Source organism: Emys orbicularis, chromosome 11, assembly GCF_028017835.1.
Source record: "Emys orbicularis isolate rEmyOrb1 chromosome 11, rEmyOrb1.hap1, whole genome shotgun sequence".
NCBI lineage: Eukaryota > Metazoa > Chordata > Testudines > Emydidae > Emys > Emys orbicularis.
In genome coordinates, this window is record NC_088693.1 from 8174323 (window position 1) to 8186913 (window position 12591).

General features: G+C 42.2%; 1 protein-coding gene across 1 annotated transcript in view; it reads left to right on the forward strand.

The window, feature by feature from the left end:
• PTPN4 (protein tyrosine phosphatase non-receptor type 4) overlaps positions 1 to 12591 on the forward strand; it is a 213840-nt gene that overhangs the window by 140828 nt on the left and 60421 nt on the right. Inside the window, exon 13 of the mRNA XM_065413759.1 lies at positions 3523 to 3591. Within this exon, the coding sequence (XP_065269831.1) occupies positions 3523 to 3591 (69 nt within the window). The remainder of the gene's footprint in view (positions 1 to 3522; positions 3592 to 12591) is intronic.

Genomic DNA, 12591 nt, shown 5'->3' on the forward strand with positions numbered 1-12591 from the left:
TAACATGAATTCGGATATAACGTGGTAAAGCAGTGCTCCGGGGGGGCGGGGCGGGGCTGCGCACTCCGGCGGATCAAAGCAAGTTCGATATAACGCGGTTTCACCTATAACACGGTAAGATTTTTTGGCTCCCGAGGACAGCGTTATATCGGGGTAGAGGTATACTTGAAACCACTTAAATCCTACTTTTTTTATACTTAATAAAATCACTTTTTTGTTTATTAGTAAACCCAGAGTAAGTGATTAATACCTGGGGGAGCAAACAGCTGTGCAAATCTCTCTATCAGTGTTATAGAGGGTGGACAATTTATGAATTTACCCTGTATAAGCTTTATACAGAGTAAAACGGATTTATTTGGGGTTTGGATCCCATTGGGAACTGGGTGTCTGGGTGCTGGAGATAGGTGACCTGCTGAGCAGTTTTTGGTTAAAGTCTGCAGCTTTGTAGGCGTGGACCAGACCTAGGTCTGTGTTGCAGCAGGCTAGCGTGTGTGGCTCAACAAGGCAGGGTTCTAGAGTCCGAAGCTGGCAGGGAAAACGGGCTCAGAGGTAATTCCAGCACGTCAGGTGACAGTTCCGAGGGGGTCTCTGTGATCGAACCAGTCACAAGGGCATCCCACTGGAAGAAACTACCTAACTGCTAACTAACGATACTAACTATAATTATATACAAAGAAAGTCACAAAGAGCTATGAAGACAAGTGTAAGGAACGATCATGCTAAGAGCTCCAACTCTAGCCGCAGGTGGTGAGAAGGAGGTTGGGACGGTGCAGCCCTTATATAGCCATGGGAGGGGCTATGCAGGGAGGGGCATTGAAGTCTGCACGAGGAGGGGGTGCTTTGAGCACAGAGACAGAGATTCCAGACAGAGCTCAGAGTCCACCTATAAGGACAGATAATATAAAGTGTCTGGAAATAAAACCATCACTCTTTCATGGTGTCATGGACTGGTAAGGATATGGAGCAGCTTATGACACAGATACAAACTTCTCCAACACTGACCCCAGCTCAAGTGACACACTCTTGGTTTTGATGTGCCCCTAGGAGAACTGGGATAGTCATTGATGTCAAAGCACCTACTAGTACAGATTCCATTACAGAGAACATCATATGCAGCTGAGCTGCCCCTAGAGAAGATCTATTCCTCCTCTCTCCTTGGAGCATATGTTCTCTCATTCTTCAGCAGAGAACCCTCTCCTCTGAGGTCAGTGATGAACACCACAGAAAGATATACTAGCTTTCCCTGCAGGGCTCAGACACTGTGAGCTCATCAGAAAAGACACTGGCCTGGCCAAAAATATACAAGTCAGCCATATTACATTATGGCACCACAGCCCTATTGAAGATACTGCAGTACACCATACTCACCGAAGAGGTCACTTCCCTCATCACTTGTCTCTGGCCAGACTACCTACGCCAGAAGATCAAGAAGAAGGGGACAGAAACAATAGCAACCTATATCACCTCTACAGGTCCTCATCTTCATTGCCTGATGAAGCAGTACTGGTACCAGATGACTTAAAAGCATTCCAGAATCTTGTTAGGATTGCTGAATTCTTCGAGCGCTGGCCCCTGTGTATATTCCACTGTGGGTACACATGCACTCCCTTTGAGACCAGAGAATTCTTGCAAGCACCGTTCGTTGGTCTACACCTGCACCCCTGTTCTCCTCATGCTCCGCATGGGGAGTATAAGTGGCAGGGTGGACTGATTGCCTCTCTAGCTCCTCCTTACAGCTGCATGGCCTGAGTTGGCACCATGCATGGACACCTCCAGTGTCCAGAGCTTCTCCTTTCTCTTCAAGCTGAGGCAGTTTTGGCTGTCAGACTTGTTGCAGATAGCCAGATAGCCCCTTGTGCACCTCCCAACCTGCCCTGACATAATATCTCAGAATAAAAGTCAGATGTTGCACCTGATGCCTTGAATTTTGACTGCTGAGCACTACTGATAGTATTCCCTCAAGATTAACTTCTCAAAATGGAAAATATATTCTGTATGAGCCATCCAAAATGATACAGGCCCAGAGGAGGCCCTGAGACTCATCGACTTTAAGGCCAGAAGAGACCATCATAATTAAGGTTTAAGATTTTTTCACTGTTATTTTTAGTAAAAGTCACAGACGCAGGCAATAAACAAAAATTCATGGAACCCTGTGACATTTCTGTGACTTTTACTAAAAATAAGGGCAGGAGGTTTGACGGGAAAGATTGAAGCCCAAGCAGAGGGGAAGAAAGTCTGAGCCCTGCTTCTGGGGTGTGTGTGGGGGGTGGGGAGGAGTCCAGGACCCACCACTGTGGTGGGTGACAGCTCTGGGACCCCTGCCGCAGCCCCAGCGGCTCGGAGCTCGGGTCCCTGCCGCCCGTGGCAGCTGACAGCACTGGGGGTCCCGTGTCTTCCCCCCCACCCCGGCAGCTCGCATATCCTGGGTCTTGTAGACCATGCTCTTTCTTTTATTGTTGTTTGGGTTTTTTTGAGATAAGGAATGATCATTGTTATTCTGGGAAAACAGCTTAACATAGATACCTATTCCCCCAACCACTTTGGCCTCAGAGTTCTGTGTAATTATTTTGTTTAATTGTTTTTAAGGAATAGAGGCAGGGAAGTTACTGTCCATTGGGTAACTGAGGCAGATGTACTCCTCTAATGATGAGGCAGTGCAATAGTTAAGACCTTCAAGCTATGCAGAAATTTGACCCATATTCATAATAGGAATATGATCCACAAGTTGATGATCTATTGTCACTAGATACCTTTTACAAAAATGCTAACAATGGCAAATAACTAACTTCCTGTTCTTTTATAGGCATAGGCTTTTTAAAAGGCTTGTTTAGTAGCATTTACAAGTGTCAAAGTAAACACTTATCTGACTCATGAAGCAATGTTTTTCTGTTTTGTTTTGGTATTTTTTTAAAACTAGCAAGATGTCCTGTTTTGGTCATTAATAGAACTAATTTTACTACCTGAATTTCTCTGTTTATTAGTAGTTAGCTGCAGTTCTTCCTGTTCTAGGATGGTGAGTAGGGCCATATTATCTATTTTGCTAACTACAGAATTACCTGCCCGAGTCCTGCCGTGTGTGCACCTGAAGTCCAAGAGTGAACTCAAAACTGGCTCCCTAAAGGAAGTAGGGAGCAATACAGAGAGCATGCTCTGTTTTAGTAGTGTTTGTGGCAGGGAGGATTTACAGTATTAAGTGCCTCCAAAGGGTGAAAGTATGTGACGTAGGTCGCTTGCTCTGGCTGCATTAAAATGGAAAAGGAGATAGAGCTTTATTCTGTAGATGGAATAAATATTACTAAATCTCTCTGTGTTACAAAACAGATTTTAAGGTGAAAGAAGAGACTTGGGTTTGAATACGTAAATCCAGATTCCGCCCTTAGTTAAAACCCACTGAAGTCAGTGGGATGGTTTGGACATAACTGAGAGCGTAATTTAGCATTTAAGCTGAGGAGGTACAGCTTGCCTATATTTATTAAGTAGAGAAGTTTCTTTTACATTTCCAATGTTGTAATTTTCTTTCAGTGGGAGGACAGAGGTCCAGTCTGTGCAGTATGGTAAAGAAAAAGCAAACAAAGACAGGGTATTTGCCAGGTAAGCTATTTACATTTGTTTGTATGGAATTTAATTACATGGTAATTAATACTTCTTTCAACTTCGACTTTTTAGTAGGTTACTTTGTGGTAATTTTGACACACGCTAGAGCACTTCAATAAGCTTCCTCCGAATACCAGTATGTTTGGATGGAGATGTTATGATAAACTACTTTTCTCTGTGTTTTTTTGTTTTTTTTAAATAATGGACATGCAAGCGTTATCTCTTGTGAGCTGCTCTTTTGGTGGAGTTTAACCCATACCAAGGAGTTATAATTTGAATACTGGAACGTATCTTTTTATCTGAGGGGGGCAGAAGCGGTAGGGAATCACATAACCGAAAAAAGGATACTCCGGTGTCTTCCTTTTTATGTGTTTGCAAAGAAAAGATTGCAAACTCTTCAGGGTGGGGACTGTCTTCCAATTTGTACAGTACCTAGCACAGTGGGGGGCCTCAGTACAAATAATAATAATATTTTCTACAAGAAGAATTTTCTTATCTTCATTCTGTTGAACGCTTATGAGTTTATGGGTTTGTTCCTTCAGTGATAATATTCTAAAATTGTAATTCCCTTTAAAATATTTGCCCTAAATGCCCAGATTTTTATAAATGTGTGCTTCACTATAACCTCTACTACCGTATTTTTGCTATGAATTCTCTTGAGAATGCCTTCAGAAGTGATTCATTATATCATAATTGGCTGACTGTAGAAACTGTTCTGCAGTATTGTAATTCTAATTATTATTTTTCTGCTGGATTCCATAGTGTCCACAATATGCTAGGCACTTTACAAACAAAAGGAAGCATTGCTCCTGCCCTGAAGAGTTTACAATCTGAGACAAAGAGTAGGGAAATGGAAAACAATGTATGTGTAAAATAGCTAAACTGGTGATTGTCCATGTCTTGGAAATAAAATGTTTTAATGAGACAATACGAAGATTTGTATGTCTCCTGTTCTGATTTACCCACATTCTGCCATGTATATCATGTCATAGCAGTCTCGGATGATGACCCAGCACATGTTCGTTTTAAGAATACATTCACAGCACATTTGACAAAACACAAAGAAGGTACCAATGTGAGATTTCTAAGGCTATGTCTACACTGCTGTGGTAAGTCGACCTATGCTATGCAGCTCCAGCTACGTGAATAACGTAGCTGGAGTCGACATACCTTAGGTCGAGTTACTGCGGGATCTACACTGAGTCGACTTACCTTACTCTTCTCATTGGGGGTAGAGTACAGGGGTCGACTGGAGAGCAATCTGCAGTCGATTTGATGGGTCTTTACTAACAGTGCCATACGGAAGCCTGTTCTCACTTTCAGGTGACATTGTAAACAAGACGTGGGCAGCATTATCTCCTGCAAATTGTAACCAAACTTGTTTGTCTGAGCGACTGGCTGAAGTAGGACTGAGTGGACTTGTAGGTTCTAAAGTTTTACATTGTTTTGTTTTTGAATGCAGTTATATTTTGTACATAATCCTACATTTGTAAGTTCAACTTTCATTATAAAGAGATTGCAGTATAGTACTTATATTAGGTTGTAATAAAAAATAAATATAAAACGAGCACTGTATTCTGTGTTGTAATTGAAATCAATATATTTGAAAATGTAGAAAACATCCAATAATATTTAAATAAATGGTGTTCTATTAGTGTTTAAGAGTGCAATTAATTGCGCAATTAATTTTTTAATCGTGTGATTAATTTTTTTTTATTGCTTGACAGCCCTATAAATTAGCCTTCGAGCTAGCCAGTATTATGGCTCAAAGTGCTGTCACATGGAAGTCAAAGCTTGAAAACTTTCAAAGTACTACAATACAGGGTAACAATTTTGTTGCAGATAGTTTAAAAGAAAACTAAGATTAAAGCCAGTTTATTATTATTTTTATCTCTCTCTAATCCAGAGAAAAAGTATTTCTTTTGGATGGCCGTCAAAATCGGAACAGCTACTTTTGGCTTAATATCCAAAGGTGTTTTACCATTTATGCTCAGTAGGTGTGAGATAACATCCTGTGATCTTTCACGTTCTATTGACTAGAAATGGACTACCAAGGAGAGATGGATTTTTTCAACACTTCCATATAAAACGTCTTTATATCATCATCCCAGGTGTCAAAATAAAAACACATACCCCTAATCTCTTTTCGTTACCCGAGTGATGTAAAGGTAAAGTCTCTGAAACTGCACCAAAAGGCTCCAATCCTACAATGTTTTTAATTGCACGATTAATCGTGGTTAATGTTTTTAATCGCTTGGTAGCCCTGCTATTAACATTTTGTTTTTATTTTGAAGAACACTATAGTAGTGATTGGGAAAAGCTGTGAATAAGAGCTTGTCTGCAATTATTGTTTTTCAGAAAGTTCTGACTTAATTAAAAACTACACTCTTGTCAGACCTCAGAAGCTAAGTATGGTTGGGCAGAGCCAGTACTTGGCTCCAGGAATACATAGATGTCTCAGGAAATGATGTTCGTTATTAAGTAGGTGGCACTCTTCTCTTTGAGTCAGTGCTGAACAGGGTAGATTTGATTTAAATCACTAGTCAGGGAGACTCGATTTAATCATGGATTTCTACATAAAAGTGCATTCTTGTTGGTTGTTATAAACTTAATACAGATTCTTCACAACTCAGAGATAGATGTAGGTTTCATTTTTAGAAGGTACACACTATACATTTTTTAAGTGATTTATTTTGAAAACTTTTCAGATTAGTTTTACAGCTATATCAGAAAATGAATGATTGGTTATTTCATTTACCAAAGGTAATTGAAGCAGATATTTATGAAGTCATTGGGAGGTGAACTATCTCCAATTCAACAGGTTAATCATTAATATTTGGAGGATTTTCTTGCCATGCTGTATTAGGAGGAGAACATCACCAGACAGACATTTAAATTGTTTTATTTAACTAAAACAACAGCGTTATGTATTCTGGATTTTTTTCTTGAACAGCAAACATATAATATTTTAACAAAAAAAGCATATGAATTTTTGAATTTAGTTAAACATACAAGTTTTTTAAAATCAGGTTTGTTTTTGTTAAGATTGTTTTTAACTAAAATAGTTAAATGAAATATTTTTTAAAAACACAAATTAAATTGACTATGTCAACCAGGTCAACATAAGAAACTTAAAATATTGGCTTCTGCAGCTAACTCAGTCATCTTCATCTTCATTTTCCTGTTTGTTCATAATGTGGAAAAGAAAAACAAGCTTTCCTGCTTTTTCAGGTCCCAAACGATTTCTCAATTTGGAATGAATTAGTCCAAAGGAAGAAAATATTCTTTCTACACCGTCAGAAGAAGCTACTGCTGTTAAAAGTGAGATTATCACTTCAACAGTCTCTGAATCCAAGTGCTTAAGAGACTTTCTTTAAAAGATCATCAGCAAACATATATTTCTTCAATGGTTCACCCTTAGCGCTGAAGTTTATTATAGTTGGCATTATGGAGGGATGATTGCTGGATGTCCATGTCATAGCCAGCTCCTCTTCTTCAGCAGTTAAGGTTTGACCCTGGTACCGAGTATTGAGAATATTCGCAAGAAAATGAGCTAGAGATAGCACTTGTCCCATTCGTTTTTTTTAATGCTTGTAATTTAACTCTGTCATTGCATATTTCTCTTTTTAAGATCTCACTCAGTTCATTCCAAATTTCAACAGCATCAGCAATAAAACAGCTATTTCCCTGCATTTTGTTCAAGGCTACAGAAATAGGCTTCAGGGTACTCAGCATGTGTTCAATACAGTAACTCCTCACTTAACATTGTAGTTATGTTCCTGAAAAATGCAACTTTAAGTGAAACAATGTTAAACGAATCCAATTTTCCCATAAAATTTAATGTAAAGCCGGGGGGTTAGGTTCCAAGGAAAATTTTTTGGGGCAGACAAAAGGCATTATATACTGTACAGTACTATACTGTGGTGGGGCGGTGCCCCTGGCTTACCCCTGGGGCTCAGGGCCGGGGGTGCAGGGTCTGGGAGGGAATTAGGGTGTGGGAGGGCGCTCAGGGTGTGAGTACGGGCCGGAGGACTCAGGAGGAGCAGGGGCAGCCGTGCAGCCAGCGGCCGGAGAGAAGCGGCGCTTTCCCCTTCAAAGCGCCGCTTCTCTCCGGCCAGCTTTGAAGGGGAAAGTGCCGTTTCTTTCCGGCTGCGCGGCTGCCCCTGCTCCTCCTGAGTCCTCCGGCCCGTGCTCACAGGGCCGCATTCCAAAAGGGGCTTTAGAGCTGCAGGCCAGGGCCCCGGGGCCCCCTTAGCTGGGGGGGGGGCAGCTTCCCCGCTCGCTCACTCCCTTCCTCCCAGAAAGTCCGAAGCGCTGCCAAACAGCTGTTTGGCGGTGGGGGAAGTACTGGGAGGGAGAGAGGAAGGGAGGGGGAGGAGGCGGAGAAGAGGAACTTGTGCAATGCTCCCTTGTAAAGTCAGCCAAACGACGTTATAAGGGAGCATTGCACAACTTTAAACAAGTATGTTCCCTAATGGAGCAGCGATATAACTTCGAAACAATGTTAAGTGGGAGTACGGTAAGTGAGGAGTTACTTGTATTTCTCTTAAGCCCAATGTTGAGAACTTTGGCTGTGACCGTGCCATCTATTTTTTCATGGTTTTGTTCACAAATTGTCATCAGATTAGGCCAGTTCTTGATATAGTGCTCAAAACAATCCACTACTGAGTTCCATCGCGCATCTTGTGGGAGAGTTAGCATGGTTCCTCCCACTTTTTTCAGATCAGCTGCTGCAAAGTGATTCTTATGAAAGTATTTTGCAATTTCAACTACATTAGCCTTTATTTCTGGAACACTGAAGTCTATGACTAGGAGGTGCATCAAATGAGCACTGCAACTGTATGTTGCAGTGGGGGAGGTTTCAGTTGGATATTAGGAAAAACTTTTTCACTAGGAGGGTGGTGAAGCACTGGAATGGGTTACCTAGGGAGGTGGTGGAATCTCCTTCCTTAGAGGTTTTTAAGGTCAGGCTTGACAAAGTCCTGGCTAGGATGATTTAGTTGGGAATTGGTCCTGCTTTGAGCAGGGGGTTGGACTAGATGACCTCCTCAGGTCCCTTCCAACCCTGATATTCTATGATTCTATCTATGATCTAGCCAGCTTTCTATCCACCTTATAGTCAGTCCACTCATCCAGCCCATACTTCTTTAATTTGCCGGCAAGAAGACCGTATCAAAAGCTTTGCTAAAGTCAAGGAATAACATGTCCACTGCTTTCCCCCCATCCACAGAGCCAGTTATCTCATCATAGAAGGCAATTAGGTTAGTCAGGCATGACTTGCCCTTGGTGAATCCATGCTGACTGTTCCTGATCACTTTCCTCTCCTCTAAGTGCATCAGAATTGATTCCTTGAAGACCTGCTCCAGGGACTGAGGTGAGGCTGACTGGCCTGCAGTTCCCCGGATCCTCCTCCTTCCCTTTTTTTTTTTAAAGATGGGCACTACAGTAGCCTTTTTCCAGTCATCCGGGACCTCCCCTGATCGCCATGAGTTTTCAATGGTAATGGCCAATGGCTCTGCAATCACATCCACTAACTCCTTTAGCACCCTCGGATGCAGTGCATCCGGCCCCATGGACTTGTGTTCGTTCAGCTTTTCTAAATAGTCCTGAACCACTTCTTTCTCCACAGAGGGCTGGTCACCACCTCCCCATGTTATTAGCTTGGGACTCTCTTCACTCTCTTTTAAATAATTTCTTCTCATCTTGGATACATTTGCAGCATTGTCTGTGACCAAGCTGCATACTAGACATTTGAATTTTTTTTCACAGTTTGTTACAGCTTTTACTGATAGCTCAGTGGTTTGAGCATTGGCCTGCTAAACCCAGGGTTGTGAGTTCAATCCTTGAGGGGGCCATTTGGGGATCTGGGGCAAAATCAGTACTTGGTCCTGCTAGTGAAGGCAGGGGGCTGGACTCGATGACCTTTCAAGGTCCCTTCCAGTTCTAGGAGATGGGATATCTCCATTAATTATTATTATTATTATTATTCTGCTGTGTGTGCATTTCCTGATGTATCAATTGTTTCTGTAAGGAAGACATTCCTTTCTTCTCTTGTCACACAAGCACATACAACAGGATCATTGTGGACATTGCTCCACCCATCAAGACTCAGGTTCACAATTTTACCCACTAGAACTTTTGCACACTGCTCAATTTCTCTTTCATACACTTTATCCAGCAATTTGCCTGTGACATCTGCTCTGTTGGGTGGACTGTATCCTGGTCTTAATGACTGAACCATGTTAATGAAGTGTGGGTTCTCAATCATACAGAAAGGAGAGTTTGTTGCATAAACAAACAGGGCAATTTTCCCATCAGTTACCGTATATACTCGATCATAAGCCGGTTCGTTTATAAGCCGACCCCCCCCCCCAAGATGGATAAGTAAAAATGGAAAATTTTTATGACCCGTTCATAAGCTGACCCGATGATTCAGGGGTCAGCAAACTTTGGCTCCCGGGCCATCAGGATAAGCTGCTGGTGGGCCGAGATGGCTTGTTTACCTCGCGTCCACAGGGACAGAGGTAAACCTAAGTAAACAAAGTGTCCCGGCGCGCCAGCTGCTTACCCTGACAGGCCGGGACAGCAACTGGTGGGGAAATTTTTTGGGGGGAGAAGCTGGGGGTCAGGGGTGTAACCCCTGTGACCACCCCCCACATGACCCCACCCCTAGCCCGGGACCCCCACACTCTCCCCATCCCATCCCTTCCCACCTTATCTGAGAACCAGGGGAGGATGTCTCTGGCCTGGCTGGAGCTGCTCAGGCAGGCTGGGCAGTGCGGCTGCAGCCTGCTCCGGCGGGCCAGACCGGGATGCGCGGCCGCAGCATGTTCCAGCGGGCTGGGCCGGGCAGCTCAGCCGCAGCGTGCTCCGGCGAGCCGGGCGACGCGACCACAGCCTGCTCTGGGGGGCGGGGCCGAGCCGCACGGCTGCAGCCTGCCAGCCCCGGAGCTGCAGCTGCTTCGGAGGCTGGGGGGAGAGCAGCGTGGCCAGAAGTGGAGAGACTCTGGCCCCGCCTCTTCCCTTCTGTCTCTGCTGGCTGTGCTGCCTCTGTTGGGGGGAGGGGCTGTGTCCCACCTCTCCCTCTCTATACCCGTTCATAAGCCGACCCCCTTCTCTGGTGCCTCCCTTTTTTACTAAAAATATTCAGCTTATGAACGAGTATATACAGTACCGCTTTTTGTAATATGCTGGTTCTTATCACAGACTTATCTATGGCTGTTTCTGCATGATGGAGGTTTTTTTCTTTTTGCTACAGGTGATATACCAGGGGTCGGCACCTTTCAGAAGTGCTGTGCCGAGTCTTCATTTATTCACTCTAATTTAAGGTTTCGCGTGCCAGTAATACATTTTAACGTTTTTAGAAGGTCTCTTTCTATAAGTCTATAATATATAACTAAACTATTGTTGTATGTAAAGTAAATAAGGTTTTTAAAATGTTTAAGAACCGGGCAGTGTAAGTGCCACTGAAAATCAGCTCGTGTGCCACCTTTGGCACGCGTGGCATAGGTTGCCTACCCCTGTGATATACTGTTGCTATGTGATATACATGATGTGACTGAAACACTATCATTGGCAGATAACTCTGAAACTATAGAAAATGATGGCGATCTTGAAGGTGGATAGTCTTCAGAATCCTGTATGTTGAGGATGGATTCTCCTAAACAAAATAAGTCAATGCAGTTATTTAATTATTATTACCATACTGCTCATTTATTATTACTCATTGCATTCACTGACACTTAGTACTACTTTAAAGGTGAAATTGTAAAAGGAAGATCTGTTATTTCAGCTATTTATTTTTTATCACAACTGCATCTAAAATGATAGAACGATAGAGTAATAACTATTTTTTGCTCAAACATGAGAATTCAGGAATAGTCCAGAAGGAAGACAGGCAGTCCTTAAGAAAGAAGTATGAAATAAAAAAGTTTACCAATCTGAAGATCCTGCATGTTCAGACGTGTTCCTTTCATCATCTTCAACGCAGCTTCCTCCTGAGAAGGAACACTTCTCATGATGTTGTTTCATTCAGGCAACCAGGCCTTGCATTTCTTTGTTGCACTGTTTTCATTTTGCACGCGTGCCTGTCTTACCCACAGGTAGAGGAACTTCATTAAAATATTCCCAAACTGGGTCTCTTTTACGGCCTGCTGCCATTATAGGTTTTCCCTTCTAGTGAGAGAATGGTATGGTAGATCTCAAATCAATGAAGGCTACACTCAGAAAGACCTCAAGACTTCTGGAATATGCTAGTCAAACAGTTTCACTTTTGTTTCTACTTCTTGTCTCTCCCTTCTCACATTTATCTCCAGACTTCTTCTCCTTATCCAGATCTGTTCCACTCCCAGCAATCTCCTATTCATTGAATTTTTTGAAACTTTGCACTTTTAGAGAGGGGTAAGGGATTGACTCTGTGTACACAAATTTATGGAGGGACAGTAGGGTTGAGGTCTGTTATTTTTCACCTCTATATATTTATTTAGTTATTTAAAAACATTTTTGCTGTTAACAAGCATGTTACCTCTGGAGAGACAAATCCACAGTTTGAGAACTGCAAAACTAAGCATCTCCGATGGTATCTTCTAGACGGAGCATTGAGTCCCATTGGGTAGATAGAAAGATTAACCTAAATAATCTATACAGAAGCCCCTTGGACCCCATAAGATTGGGTCCCTAACCCATGAATTGTTGGAAGTCATTTACAAAACTTTTCTTAAACATTACATGAATATATTGTCTCATACTATAGAATTAGAATTTATAATCAATTCCATGATGAGATATCTTTGAGCTATAATGTATCTTAATTAAAACTATCTTTAGAGAGGTTTTTTCCTCAAAAAGCATTTTATCAAAAAAATCCAATTTAAATTAAAAAAAATACGATTTTTTTTTAATTATTTTTTTAAATCATCAACTTTTATCCACCCTGGTGCTGAACTAATGCCCTATGGTGCAGTGGGCACTGTGGCTTGGGAACCTATCTTCTTGATA